The sequence below is a fragment of the Podarcis raffonei genome, chromosome 6, assembly GCF_027172205.1.
Source record: "Podarcis raffonei isolate rPodRaf1 chromosome 6, rPodRaf1.pri, whole genome shotgun sequence".
Classification (NCBI taxonomy): Eukaryota; Metazoa; Chordata; class Lepidosauria; order Squamata; family Lacertidae; genus Podarcis; species Podarcis raffonei.
In genome coordinates, this window is record NC_070607.1 from 94,215,471 (window position 1) to 94,230,164 (window position 14,694).

A 14,694-nucleotide genomic window follows, 5' to 3' on the forward strand; every position below is an offset into this window, starting at 1 on the left:
TGGCCCATCCCTTATAGCAGCCTCTGACAACCTGGTGCCCTCCAGTTGTTTTGGACTACAAATCCCATCAGCGCCATCAGCAGAACAACATGCAGGTACAACAGGTTCAGAGCTTTATAGTGACCCCTGCAACGGACCAACATTGCAGGTAGCAGTGTTGGCTGTTAGAAAGCACCCAAATGTAAACGATATGGTTAAACCCATTTTTCGGTCGAACTCAAAACGTTGCAAAATAGCAGGCATCCTTTTTTGACGTTGCAGTCGTTCCTAAGAAATGCATTGCTCTGCTGTCCTCAATGTTAGAGAGATCTGACTGAACTAGACTAGACATTGAGCATTTAGGGTCACTGGTCCCATGCTGTGGACTAATGAGGGCCGGATTTAGGTTTGATGAGGCCCTCAGCTACTGAAGGTAATGGGGCCCTTTATATGTCCAGCTGTCCTTTGTCAACAAAAAATTGCCATTGTTTTTTGTGTTGAATATATGCTGTGTGGTAATTTATGGACCTAATAGTTATCTAAAGCCATTGGCACATAACAAAATATATATTTTATCAAAGTAATTGTTGAACTCAAATACAATTAAGAAGAAGTATATTAATTTCGTGACAGCAGTCACGAAATTAAAAGACGCCTGCTCCTTGGGAGAAAGGCGATGGCAAACCTAGACAACATCTTTAAAATCAGAGAGATCACGTTGCCAACAAAGGTCCGTATAGTTAAAGCCATGGTTTTCCCAGTAGTGATGTATGGAAGTGAGAGCTGGACCATAAAGAAAGCTGATCGCCGAAGAATTGATGCTTTTGAATTATGGTGCTGGAGGAGACTCTTGAGAGTCCCATGGACTGCAAGAAGATCAAACGCATCCATTCTTAAGGAAATCAGCCCTGAGTGCTCACTAGAAGGACAGATCCTAAAGCTGAGGCTCCAATACTTTGGCCACCTCATGGGAAGAGAAGACTCCCTGGAAAAGACCCTGATGTTGGGAAAGATGGAGGGCACAAGGAGAAGGGGACAACAGAGGACGAGAAGGTTGGACAGTGTTCTTGAAGCTACAAACATGAGTTTGACCAAACTGCGGGAGGCAGTGGAAGACAGGAGTGCCTGGCGTGCTCTGGTCCAGGGGGTCACGAAGAGTCGGACACGACTAAACGACTAACAACAGGCAGGGAGGCTAACAGTTGGTGGCACTCATTTTATCTTTTCCCCCATCCATCCTCCTTCCTGCAGCGTCTTGCAAAGGCAGCCCTGAGATTAAGGAGGAACAGGAAGCTGAGAGCCTACCTTACTTGTTGTTGCAAGTAAGAAGGCAGGCTGAGTTCACCCCAATCGAGACATCTCCACTGGCCCAGCCCCCAATCATCGATCCCAGGAACGTGCAGCTCATATTTTCCACGCCAGAAGGAGCACCTGGCTCAAATCCAGGCACAATGGGACACTGGGGGAAGGAGGAGGGGCTCCCACTCTCGGGACACTCTCGGCCAATTAGGAGCAGCGCTGAATTGACCAATAGCCTATCCCCTCACCCAGGCAGCCCATGTGATCAATCCACCCTCTCTGTTTTTCCAGATAGGTTGGCTCTACTGGTAGCAGAGGCTCAGGCCATATGTCACACTCTCTGCTTACCCTTCCTTCTACTGCTATACCTGCCTATGGAGCCACAGCTTAGGGTCAAAGCTCCTAAGTGATGCAGGAGGTCGCTTGTTGAACCTTCATCATCTCCAGGCAGAGCTAGGGGAAAGTCCAGTCTGAAATTCTGGAGAACCACTGCTGGTCTGTGTGGGCAAGGGGTTGAGGAAATCTGTGGGGGCCATCCCGATTTTGCCAGACTCCCATCATCTGTAGCCAGCATAGCCAATGGTCAGAAATGATGGGAGGAGGTGCCCCACTATTAGTCTAAAGGTAAAGGTAAAGGACCCCTGACAGTTAAGTCCAGTCACGAATGACTCTGGGGTTGCGGCGCTCATCTCGCTTTATTGGCCGAGGGAGCCGGCGTACAGCTTCCGGGTCATGTGGCCAGCCTGACTAAGCCGCTTCTGGTGAACCAGAGCAGCACATGGAAACGCTGCTTACCTTCCCGCCGGAGCAGTACCTATTCATCTACTTGCACTTTGACGTGCTTTCGAACTGCTAGGTTGGCAGGAGCTGGGACCGAGCAACGGGAGTTCACCCCGTCATGGGGATTCGAACCGCCGACCTTCTGATTGGCAAGTCCTAGGCTCTGTGGTTTAGACCACAGCTCCACCAGCGGCCAGTACCAATATAGGGTTGACCAACAGCCTGATTTGCTGCAAGTTACTTTCCCATTTTATTTTATTTATTGCATTTACAACCCACCTTTTTCTCCAAGGAGTTCAAGGAGCACATAGTTCTCCCCCTCCCTGCAAGGTAGGTTAGGCTGAGAGGCAGTGATTGGCCCATGGTCTCCCAGTGAGCTTCATAGCTGAGTGGGGATTTGAACCCAGGTCTCCAAGGTCCAACACTCTATGCCACATTGATTCTCCATACTTATTCCTACGTACTCCCAAATATTATATCTAGAGTAGGAATTATTTGCCCTGGGCCCTAGGGGACCATAATGCATAATGGGTCCCAGCTCTTTGGAATCAAAAAAATAATCAGCAGCGATAGCTATGCTTTCAGGGCATCTCTGCCCAGCTGGGAGTCACAAGAACCAAACTTCAAAAGCTATAGAATCTTAGATTACCGGTACTTAGATTCCTGCAATGCAGGAATCACAGCTAAGGAATCCTTGATAGATGGCCATAAAAGGTAAAGGTAAAGGGGCCCTTGTCCGTTAGGTCCAGTCACAGACGACTCTGGGGTTGCGGCGCTCATCTCGCTTTACTGGCCGAGGGAGCCGGCGTACAGCTTCCGGGTCATGTGGCCAGCATGACTAAGCTGCTTCTGGCGAACCAGAGCAGCGCACGGAAATGCCGTTTACCTCCCCGCTGGAGCGGTACCTATTTATCTACTTGCACTTTGATGTGCTTTCGAACTGCTAGGTTGGCAGGAGCTGGGACCAAACAACAGGAGCTCACCCCGTCGTGGGGATTCAAACCGCCGACCTTCTGATCGCCAAGCCCTAGGCTCTGTGGTTTAGCCCACAGCGCCACCCGTGTCCCTAGATGACCATACAACCCCTGTTTAAAAACCTCAGGTGAAGGAGAGTTGACCACCTTCCGAGGCAGTCCGTTCAACAAGCAGCTCTTACTGTCAGAATGCTCTTCCTAATGTTTAGCTGGAATCTTTTCTATTGTCATTTAAATCCAGTGGTTTGGGTCCTGCCCTCCGGAACAGCAGAAGGTAGAATCTGAACCAAAAGACCTCACCACCGCCTGCACAAACAAACCGCAATGATGAATGCTAGTTTTTATTTCTCTCTCTTTCTCTACAGTCAAGCTGCCACCTTCCCAGCCGAGCTAGAGCTTCCAGGGCATCTGAAATTCGTTTGGTGGCAAAGTTCTTCCATGGGTGGTCTCCACGTTCTTCAGGTGCTTCTTGGCCAAAAACAAGGCCATCTGCATCCTCTTCGCGGGGTGAAGGTTCTTCCCGACGTGCCATGGGAAGCTGCAGTTTGAGCCAAGGCTGGCTTTGTAGCCGCGGAGCGTTTGGAGGCACCAGTCCTCATCCACTTCGTAGAAGAAGCTGTAGATGAGGTTGTCCATCTGAGGGCAGTCAGCAGCCAGCCAGCTGCGCACCACTTCCTCCTCCTCGGATATAAGGTCGGGGTAACGGCACCTCAAGAGCTGCAGGAGCAGCTCGTTGGCCCGGTTGGTCTTGATGACAGGCAGCTTGCTCTTCGAGTAGAAGTGGGTGCTGGTGATTTCGTCCAACGTCCTCCTGACGAGCAGCACTGGACCGGGGTACTGACACAGCATCTCCGCCACGTTGAGGTTGAAGTGCTCCGTCACGGTCTTGACCACCAGCTTCTTCCAGCTCTTTGCCATCACCTTCATGGCCAAAGGGAGCAAGCTGTCAAAGGAGGCGTCCAGTACCAACCCGCCTAGCTCCGGATAAGTCTTCGCAGCCCAGGTGGCTGTGTAGCTCCCTAAGGAGTAGCCGTAGATGGCAATGTCTGGCAGGGCAAAACCCAGCCGGCGTATGGCATATTGGATGACCACATCCATAGCATTGACGTCATTCGCCGGATAGGGTTTGCCCGTGCTCCTGCCGAAACCGGGGTGGTTCCACCCCAGGACAGAGTACCCGGCCTTCAGTGGGGTGAAAAAGCATCCGACCTCATAGAAACTGCCATTCCCTTCGCAGCAGATCACCAGCTGCATCCCTCGTTTCTCTGGACTTTTCCTCTTCCTCCTGTCCACAAACATAGTGTCGATTTCGTTCCCATCACGAGCAATCAGTTTAGCCCGTTTCCCATGGAAATCCTCAATGAGGCGAGTTCGAGCATTCACTAGTATATTGGGCGGGACTTTGTTCAAGAGGCAAACGGAACCTGGGTAGAGCAGCCAGCGGCCGATGGAGTGAGCAATGGCATACCTGGCGAACTTGCTGGAGCAATGCTTGAAGGAGTGGAAGATGCTGGATCTGGAGCTCTCTGCCACGGCGCCCTCTTGGGGGACTGTAAGCATCCCTTGGGGGTTCTGGTTGTTGATGGTGATGCTGCTGCTGCTGTGTCCATTGGCGACGGTGCTGGTCCCGGCCTCATCCCAGCGATATTCCACTGGGCACTTCTTGAACACACAGCTGTCTTTGATCATCAAGTAGGTCTTCATTTTGTAACACATGTTGGAGCTCTTGTGGGGGGGAACGTTCACGGGATCAAACGACGGTGCCTTTTAGCAAGCTGGGTCAAGTTAAAGGAAGGGGAACACGAAGAAGAGAAGGACAAAGATATTTCTAGAGGCAGGCTGGAAGTTAGCAACTTTTGATTCGGGTCCAACCCAGAAGTGGATGTGGAGCAGCACTAGAATGTCTTGAGATGGCTGCTGCCCACCTGCCCTTGGCTGATGTTGGGAGGGTCATATCCTGCAAAGAGCAACCAGGCACTTTCTCCAAGAGCCCCTACAGGCCAGTCACTCAAAGCAAAGGTAATAATAAGCCGTGTCAGCCCCCTTTGTGAGCAACTACTCCTCTGAGGACTTGGCTGGGAGGCCCATCAGCTGCCAGGGGGGTCTGGAGCTGGACATTGCAAATTATTCTCTGGGGCAGTGGAGCAAGAGCACAGAGTCTGTCCACTTAGTCTGTCCACAAGGTCTGTCCCATCAATCCCAGCCTCGTCCCTCAGTCCCATGGAACAAAAGGCTTTCTTGCGGGCCAGAGCGCCCCTATATCTTAGGGACCGGGAAGTGGGCCTCATAGAAGGTTAGACACCTTCTTCCATCAGTAACATTATTAACACTTGTTTAATTCATTACCCATCCTCCACTCTAAGGTACCAGGTCAGGCAACAAGCTAAGAAGGGAAGAAGAGCCTGCTGGATCAGACCAATGGCCCACCTGTTCTCACAGTGGCCAGACAGAGGCCTGTGGGAAAGCAGCAATCAGGATTTGAACACAGGAGCCTGTGGTTCCCAGCAACTGGTACTCAGTTTGCATTGGGGGGGGGGAAGTTCCCGGTGGAAATTCCAGCTTGAGAGGAACCATTGTCATCTAGGCATCTGCGGGGGTTTAAATTCCTCCTAAAGGTTTAAACTCCCCCTCCGTGCTTGCTGTGAACTATCAGCCCAAGTGATGCAAAACGAAATTTTTTTAAGCTGCACATTAGATGCGTTTCATGCCGCGTGCAGTTTGGTGCTCAAGTTGAAAGGGAAGTGTGACCAGCCAGTGGGAGAAGCCGTCTTTCTTTTTGCTCTCCAAACTCCCCCCACCCACAGCACTGACCACAGAGGCATTGCTTTCCTCTTCACCACAAACGCAGCTCTCAGAATGATGTGTAATCTCAGCCCACAGTCTTGAAAAACCCTACATGCACCAGGAGGCAGACGGCGTTGCGGGGACCAGACGGCATTTCCTCGATTCCTCTTTCCTAGGAAGAGGGAAGAGGGGGCAGTATGGTTGCAAAAGTCCCCGCTGGAGACAGATGACTGTTGGAGAACTGGAGGCGGCGACGGCGGAGGGGTTCCTGCCTGTGACACTCTTTGAGGAAGGAGGAAAGAGCAGCGATGATGCTCTTTTCAATCCCCAGAAAGCTAGCAGGGGTGTTGAAAGAAAGGGGGAGCCTGGTTTTGGTACAAATCCGTCATCCCGTTTTCATCACTGGGAGAACAAGTCTCTGGGTGCAGTTTGAACAAAAGTGAAAATAGGACACACACACACAGCACAGGAAACAAACTTTGTCTCTAATCAGCTTCTCAGTTACTTCTGTGTCAATAACTTTACATATACTGTACACAGACATGTACGTACTTTAATCTGCAGTTTTATCTTGCAATGTATGCTTTTAATCGTTCTGCATGTTTTATAAACTTGCTTTTCACGATGATTTTTTAAAAATCGATGCCTCTTTTATATTCTTCATAAACTGCTTAGAGGTTTTCTTTACAGTGAAGCAGTATGCAAATATTGTTAAATAGTGGGCACTTGGTGTCAAACACCAGCGGTGGGAGCACATTGGAACCAGAGTGAATGTAATCATTGCTCTATATCACATTTGTATATCACCTTTCCTCCAAGGAGCTCGAAGGGACACACATCATTCTCCTCCTCCCCATTTTATCCTTGGAACAACCCTGTGAGGTAGGTAAGGTTGAGAGTAAATGACTGGCCCTAGGTCATCCAGTGGGAATTTGAACCCAGGTCTCCCAGGTCCCAAGGGACACGGGTGGCGCTGTGGGTTAAACCACAGAGCCTAGGACTTGCCGATCAGAAGGGCGGCGGTTCGAATCCCCACGACGGGGTGAGCTCCCGTTGCTCGGTCCCAGCTCCTGCCAACCTAGCAGTTTGAAAGCACGTCAAGTGCAAGTAGATAAATAGGTACCGCTCTGGCGGGAAGGTAAACGGCGTTTCCATGTGCTGCTCTGGTTCACCAGAAGCAGCTTAGTCCTGCTGGCCACATGACCCAGAAGCTGCATGCTGGCTCCCTCGGCCAAAAAAGCGAGATGAGCGCCGCAACCCCAGAGTCGGTCACGACTGGACCTACATGGTCAGGGGTCCCTTTACCTTTACCTTACTCCCAGGTCCCAGTCTGACACTCTAACCCATGGGTAGGCAAACTAAGGCCCGGAGGCCAGATCCGGCCCAATCACCTTCTAAATCTGGCCCATGGACGGTCCAGGAACCAGTGTGTTTTTACATTAGTAGAATGTGCCATTTCATTTAAAATGCATTTGTGGGGCATAGGAATTCGTTCATATTTTTTTCTCCAAAATATAGTCCAGCCCCCCACAAGGTCTGAGGGATAGTGGCTCCCTGCTGAAAAAGTTTGCTAATCCCTGCTCTAACCACTATGCCACACAGCCTTAGTGCCTCATCAGCTGCCATTCCACCTGGCTGCATGAGAAGGAGAGTAGCGGCCTTAGCTCCTGGACATCCTTATCTTCCTCCTCCCTCTCTGGCCCTTTTCCCAATTCTATTATATGAGTAAGCCATTAACGTATTTTGAAAACTGTGAACTGCATTGAATTGGTAAATTGGTAGAAAAGTGACCTATAAATGTAATTAATACTTTTTTAAAAGAGAGAGAGAACATGCAGCTGTTGCCTTCAACTGGGGGGGGGGCAGGGAAGGAGGGAATAATCCTGCCTTTACTGAAAAGCATCTAGCAACTGCCCCAATTTCCAGATTTTTTACATGCAAAATATTCTGGCAACTGGCCTGGGGGTCGGAAACAGGCCAGACTGGTCTTGTTGCCATTTCCGCATAGTTGCAGGTTGGCGTTAGAGAGGAGGGTTCCCCATGTCTTTAAGACATCGAAGGCTGCTTGCATCACATAGCCCCCTCCCAAAGGTCCCTATTCTCCAGGGACAGTACTGGAATTATGAAACCCATCCCGGCTTTTGATTTGATCCTGAAAGGTCCCTATTTCCCCTGCCAGTGCTACCAGCACGGAGCTAATGGAAGAGGATGAGCAGGGTGTCAGGAAAGGGCAAAAACTTATTTTTCTTGTTGTGTATCGGTTGTTGTTTTTTTTAACTCCCAGGGAAGCAGAGCGGTGCTTGTGGGATATTCTGCCCCAGCATCTAAATAACATGACCAATGTTGGTTTTGTGCCTGGGCTGCTTTCAGATCAGATAACCTGTTCATTAAGCTTTCTTGCCGATCTGTTTGCACAGAGTTTCTTAAAGTTCAGGTGACATTGACGAGTCATTTCTTTCTTTCTTTATTCCTTATCAAGAAAAGTCTGTGGGGTTTTTTCCGAGGGGGGAGGAAGTGTTTTTTGGGAGGGGTGTTTCTAAGACTCAGGTGAAGCTGTGAAGCTCCCTTGTAATTTTTGCTCTTCTTAGAGGCTACATGTTGTTTAAGTAATCTTGCAATGTTTTCAGTGCCAAAATGTGCGGTTTTTTTGTTTGCTCTTGTTTTGCTCTTGTTACAAAACTGCTTTAGAAGTGTTTGTTTGAAATGTATTCCTGTTTTCTTTTCTTTTCTTTTTTTGTAAGCCGTTTTGAGCCTCTCTCTTTTTTTGCATGGAATAGCTGCATACAGATAAAATGAATGGATGAATGCTCCGCAGGAGATCAGTTCTAATTGCACAGCCTGAATTACCCAGCATGCAACTGAATTCCACCCCAAAATGTATTTCTGTGTTACATCCATATCCCACCTTCCTTCCAAGAAACTCAAGGTGGTGTGCAATAGTTCTCTCACAGTTCTAAAGTGGTATGATATTGTTTTAAATGAAAAGTGTGAATGGGATCATAACTTTTAAAAGTGTAACTTTAAGAATTTGTGCTTTCTTTTCCCCACCCCCCACCCTGATCTTTTTCACTTGCATATTGAATCTTTTTATATCATAAGCCTGGGGACAGGGATCACCTAAGAATTGGTTTTTGTGAAGGCATTCTGAAAGCCACCCCCAACCCCCCTTTTTTTGCTAAAGACATGGCCACTGGTCCCATCACCTCCTGGCAAATAGAAGGAGAAGAAATGGAGGCAGTGAGAGATTTTACTTTCTTGGGCTCCATGATCACTGCAGATGGGGACAGCAGTCACGAAATTAAAAGACGCCTGCTTCTTGGGAGAAAATCAACGACAAACCTAGACAGCATCTTAAAAAGTAGAGACATCACCTTGCCGACAAAGATCCGTATAGTTAAAGCTATGGTTTTCCCAGTAGTGATGTATGGAAGTGAGAGCTGGACCATAAAGAAGGCTGATTGCCAAAGAATGGATGCTTTTGAATTCTGGTGCTGGAGGAGACTCTTGAGAGTCCCATGGACTGCAAGAAGATCAAACCTCTCCATTCTTAAGGAAATCAGCCCTGAGTGCTCACTGGAAGGACAGATCCTGAAGCTGAGGCTCCAATACTTTGGCCACTTCATGAGAAGAGAAGACTCCCTGGAAAAGACCCTGATGTTGGGAAAGATGGAGGGCACAATGAGAAGGGGACAACAGAGGATAAGATGGTTGGACAGTGTTCTCGAAGCGACCAGCATGAGTTTGACCAAACTGCAGGAGGCAGTGGAAGACAGGTGTGCCTGGCGTGCTCTGGTCCAGGGGGTCACATAGAGTCGGACACGACTAAACGACTAAACAACAACGTTTTTAATGATTTTAAGCAAATGAGTAAATAAATAATAGTGTCTATTCCAGACATAATATGTGCTTCATGAATGATGCAAAAGGAGTCCCCAACAAAGGAGTGTTATTTAATACTGAGGAGTTGCTCAGTCGGTACAGCGTGAGACTCCTAATCTGAGGGTCATCGGTTTGAGCCCCACTTAGGTGGGGGGAATTCCTGCATTGCAGGAAGCTGGACTAGATGACCCTTGTGGTCCTTTCTAGCTCTAGAATTCTGTGATTCTGTGAACTCTTACAACAGGTGTAAGGGAATCTGTGGCTTTCCAGGTATGTGGTCTAAACCACTGAGCCTCTTGGGCTTGCAGATCAGAAGATTGGTGGTTTAAATCCCCGCAACGGGGTGAGCTGCCATTGCTCTGTCCCAGCTCCTGCCAAACTAGCAGTTCAAAAGCATGTCAGTACAAGCAGATAAAGAGGTACCACTGCAGTGGGAAGGTAAATGGTGTTTCCGTGCGCTCTGGTTTCCATCACGGTGTCCCGTTGTGCCAGAAGAGGTTTAGTCATGCTGGCCACATGACTCAGAAAGCTATCTGTTGACAAACGCCGGCTCCCTCGGCCTGAAAGCGAGATGAGCGCCACAACCCCAAAGTCGCCTTTGACTGGACTTAACTGTCCAGGGGTCCAGAGCCAGTGTGGTGTAGTGGTTAAGAGCGGTGGACTCGTAATCTGGTGAACCAGGTTCGCGTCTCGGCTCCTCCACATCCAGCTGCTGGGTGACCTTGGGCCAGTCACACTTCCCTGAAGTCTCTCAGCCCCACTCACTTCACAGAGTGTTTGTTGTGGGGGAGGAAGGGAAAAGGAGATTGTTAGTCGCTTTGAGACTCCGTAGGGTCCTTCCTAACTTGCGCTGGCAAGTGCCTTTGCTTAGCAGAGTTTACATTCCCCTTTTACATGCACAGCAGACAGCTGGTTGCAGGCTCGTGCGAGCCTCTCACTGTTATATAATTCAGTCCGTCTCAGATTGAATTGTACATGCCTGGTAAGTTCCCTTGAAGCCCTCTTAAAAGATAAACACACCACAATCTTATTCATAAGTCAATAAAAGAAGTTTACTTGCGGTGTAGTGGTTAAGACCGGTAGACTCGTAATCTGGTGAACTGGGTTCGATTCCCCGCTCCTCCACATGCAGCTGCTGGGTGACATTGGGCTAGTCATATTTCTTTGAAGTCTCTCAGCCCCACTCACCTCACAGAATGTTTGTTGTGGGGGAGGAAGGGAAAAGGAGATTGTTAGTCGCTTTGAGACTCCTTCAGGTAGTGATAAAGCAGGATATCAAATCCAAACTCTTCTTCTTCTACCTTTTTTTTAACCTTTATAGGTCCTATCACCTTGGTGGTGCTGGCTGGGGGATGGGGGGAAATGGGAGTCTAGCAAAATCGATTGATTGATTGATTGATTGATTGACTGACTGACTGACTGTGTTTATATCTCACCTTTTTCTCCAATGAGCAGAAGGTGGCACACATTGTTCTCCCCCTCCTCATTTAATCCCCACAGCAACCCTGTGAGGTAGGTTAGGTTAGGCTGAGAGGCAGCGACTGGCCCAAGGTCACCCAGTGAGCTTCGTGGCTAAGTGGGGATATGAACCCAGGTCTTTCAGGTCCCATTCCAACACTCAAACCATTACACCACCATAGCAGCAGTTGGCAAAAGCGTCCAGGCTGCTGACCAGGTCAGGCGGCGAAGAATTTGCTGCTGCTCTAACTCCAGCCGTAAAACAACCCTATTTTGGAATCAGCAAAAATTCCCCTGGAGCTGAACAAAGTCCTTGGGCTGATCTCCTTTGCAAGGATGGATGGGGGGGGTGTGCGGAGAGGAACAGGCTGGAGGAAATGGGATCAAAGGCTACACTGGCAAGTGAAAGGTCACATCCATCACCGAGAGGGGAGGAAGAGGGCAACTGAGGCAGCAGAGGAGGGTCCAGGGTGACTCTGGAGAAAGGAGTGGAGGTCAGGATGTCCCGAAGAAAAACAAAACCTCTCCGTTGAAATATGGCTGGATTGTGAGGCATGGCAAAGAGGGAAAGGGTCGTTTTATTTGAGAGGGGGTTTTGAGGGGGGTGGCTGCAGGGTATGCTGGGATTCGAGATGCGCACAGAAATTTGAAACCCCAGCAGCGCACAGCTCATCCTGGTCTATCCGCAGCAATCTTGCCTCAATTTCCCTTTGCGACAGAGAGCACACGAGCGCTGGGAACACACCAGAGTAAGCAGTAACAGGTACACAGCCTGTATATGTTCTGCAACAGATGTTATGGCTGCTGTCTGGGGTGTGTCTTCTTTTTTTTTAAATCGTTTTTATTTGATTTTACAAATATAAATTTATAATGAAACCAAATACATATCCATATACAGTAGAGAGATTTCTCTGAACCTCGAGATTTCCCCTCCATGGCTCCTAATGTCAACTTTTCAACTGCATATTATGTCACAGTCTATATTTTATATCTATCCATATTATCCATAGTAATTGCAACATGACAAGTGATATTAAAATGCTGCTAATGTTTTCATCTGCTTACAGTGGTCTCCTAAGTAAATTATAAATTTCCCCCATTCTTTCTTGAAATTGTTGTCTTCTTGGTCCCTGAGCTTTCCGGTCAGTTTTGTCATTTCGGCATATTGTAAAAACCTGATTTGCCATTTCTCTCTGGTAGGGACTTGTCTTCTTCCTATCTCTGGGCTAGTAGTATCCGTTCTGCTCTTGTCACATACATGAAAAGTCTTTTCTCTTCCTTTGGGATGTTGATACCTACAATTCCTAATAAAAAGACTTCTGTTTTTTCACAAAATTATTTTAAACATTTTTTCCAGTTCATTATATATCACTTCCCAGAAAGCCTTTATAACTTTACATGACCACCACATATGATAAAAGGGGTGTGTCTTGTGGGGGGGGTGACCTGGGTAAAAATGGCCTCGCAGGTCATATTGGGACTCCTCCTGGGCCTAAGGCACGATACTTGGGGCAATGGCAACTCTTTGCAGTGGAGGAAAACACAATGGTTCTAGGCTAATAATAATAATAATAATAATAATAATAATAATAATAATAATAATTTATACCCCGCCCATCTGGCTGGTTTTCCCTAGCCACTCTGGGCAGCTTCCAACAAAATACAGTGGTACCTCGTGTTACATACGCTTCAGGTTACATATGCTTCAGGTTACAGACTCCGCTAACCCAGAAATAGTGCTTCAGGTTAAGAACTTTGCTTCAGGTTGAGAACAGAAATCGTGCTCTGGCGGCGTGGCGGCAGCAGGAGGCCCCATTAGCTAAAGTGGTGCTTCAGGTTAAGAACAGTTTCAGGTTAAGTACAGACCTCTGGAACGAATTAAGTACTTAACCTGATGTACCACTGTATTAAAATACAGTAATGCATCAAACATTAAAAGCTTCCCTAAAGAGGGCTGCCTTCAGATGTCTTCTAAAAGTCTGGTAGTTGGTTATCTCTTTGACATCTGGTGGGAGGGCGTTCCACAGGGCGGGTGCCACCACCGAGAAGGCCCTCTGCCTGGCTCCCTGTACGGCAAAAATGAAATTCCTTGATGAAAGTATCACATCCCCTTCCCTCCAACTCTACAGTTCTGTGTTTCTATGATCCACTTGCCTCTCTTTTGCAAAGTCCTGGAGGTAGAGGTCCGTCTTTCCACCACCTTACTTTGTCCCTCTGCAAAGTAAACTGAAGGGCATTAATACCCACCACGGATGAGTCAGGGCAGGCCAGCAGGCTAGGTCTTAACCCCAGTTGGCTTCCTTCACCCGGATCCGCCTGAGGCCATCTGCTTGCTTGGGGAAGGGGGGAAAAAATCTCCCACCCTGAAGGCTAATCTTCTTTAATCTCTGTCAATTGGATCTGTGCCTTTGTTCCACCAGTCAGCGGGAGACCAGCACGTTGGCTCAGTGAGAGAGAGGCAGGCAGCCCTGTGGTTCCTGGGCAGAACACGTGTCTGCCTTCCGTGGGGCAACCCCTTGGCATAATAACACTGTGCTACATCCACAAATGTTTCTGTTTTCATTTTTGGCAGGGTGGCAGCTGTATAACACCGACTCAAACCAAATCACCCAGAACAGGGTAAGACCAAGGACAGTGCTTTCAAAGCATCCAGTCAGGCTGGCATAGAGTCCCACAATCTGGTGTCCAGGGCAGCTGTCTATCAGCTCCATCTGGTACGCAGGATGAGACCCTACCTGCCTGCAGACCATGTCTCCAGAGTGGTGCATGCTCTAGTTATCTCCCGCTTGGACTACTGCAATGCGCACTACGTGGGGCTACCTTTGAAGGTGACCCGGAAACTACAACTAATCCGGAATGCGGCAGCTAGACTGGTGACTGGGAGTGGCCACCGAGACCACATAACACTGGTCTTGAAAGGCCTACACTGGCTCCCAGTACGTTTCCCAGTATGCATAATTCAAAGTGCTGGTGCTGACCTTTAAAGCTCTAAACGGCCTTGGTCCAGTATCCCTGAAGGAGCGTCTCCACCCCCATTGTTCTGCCCGGACACTGAGATCCAGTTCCGAGGGTCTTCTGATGGTTCCCTCACTGCGACAAGCGAAGTTACAGGGAACCAGGCAGAGGGGCTTCTCAGTGGTGGCACCCACCCTGTGGAACGCCCTCCCATCAGATGTCAAGGAAATAAACGACTATCTGACTTGTAGAAGACATCTGAAGGCAGCCCTGTTTAGGGAAGTTTTTAATGTTTGATGTTTTATTGTATTTTTAATATTCTGTTGGGAGCTGCCCAGAGTGGCTGGGGAAACCCAGTTAGATGGGTGGGGTATAAATTATTATTATTTTTATTATTTTTATTATTATTATTATTATTATTATTATTATTATTATTATTATGCCCTCCAGATGGTTTGGACGATGGCACCCATCAGCCTCAGCTAGCATGGACATGGGTCTAGAGCATGCGTAGGCAAACTAAGGCCCGGGGGCCAGATCCGGCCCAGTCGCCTTCTAAATCCAGCCCGCAGAAAGTTCGGGAATC

General features: G+C 48.5%; 1 protein-coding gene across 1 annotated transcript; it reads right to left on the bottom strand.

Annotated features, from left to right (window-relative positions):
- Window positions 1-3,360: 3,360 nt before the first annotated feature.
- LOC128416601 (protein ABHD16B-like) lies at window positions 3,361-5,013 on the bottom strand. The gene has a single exon (XM_053394549.1). It carries the CDS (start codon window positions 4,746-4,748, stop codon window positions 3,423-3,425), a length of 1,326 nt encoding a protein of 441 aa, XP_053250524.1. The 5' UTR covers window positions 4,749-5,013; the 3' UTR covers window positions 3,361-3,422.
- Between the last annotated feature and the right edge of the window lie 9,681 nt (window positions 5,014-14,694).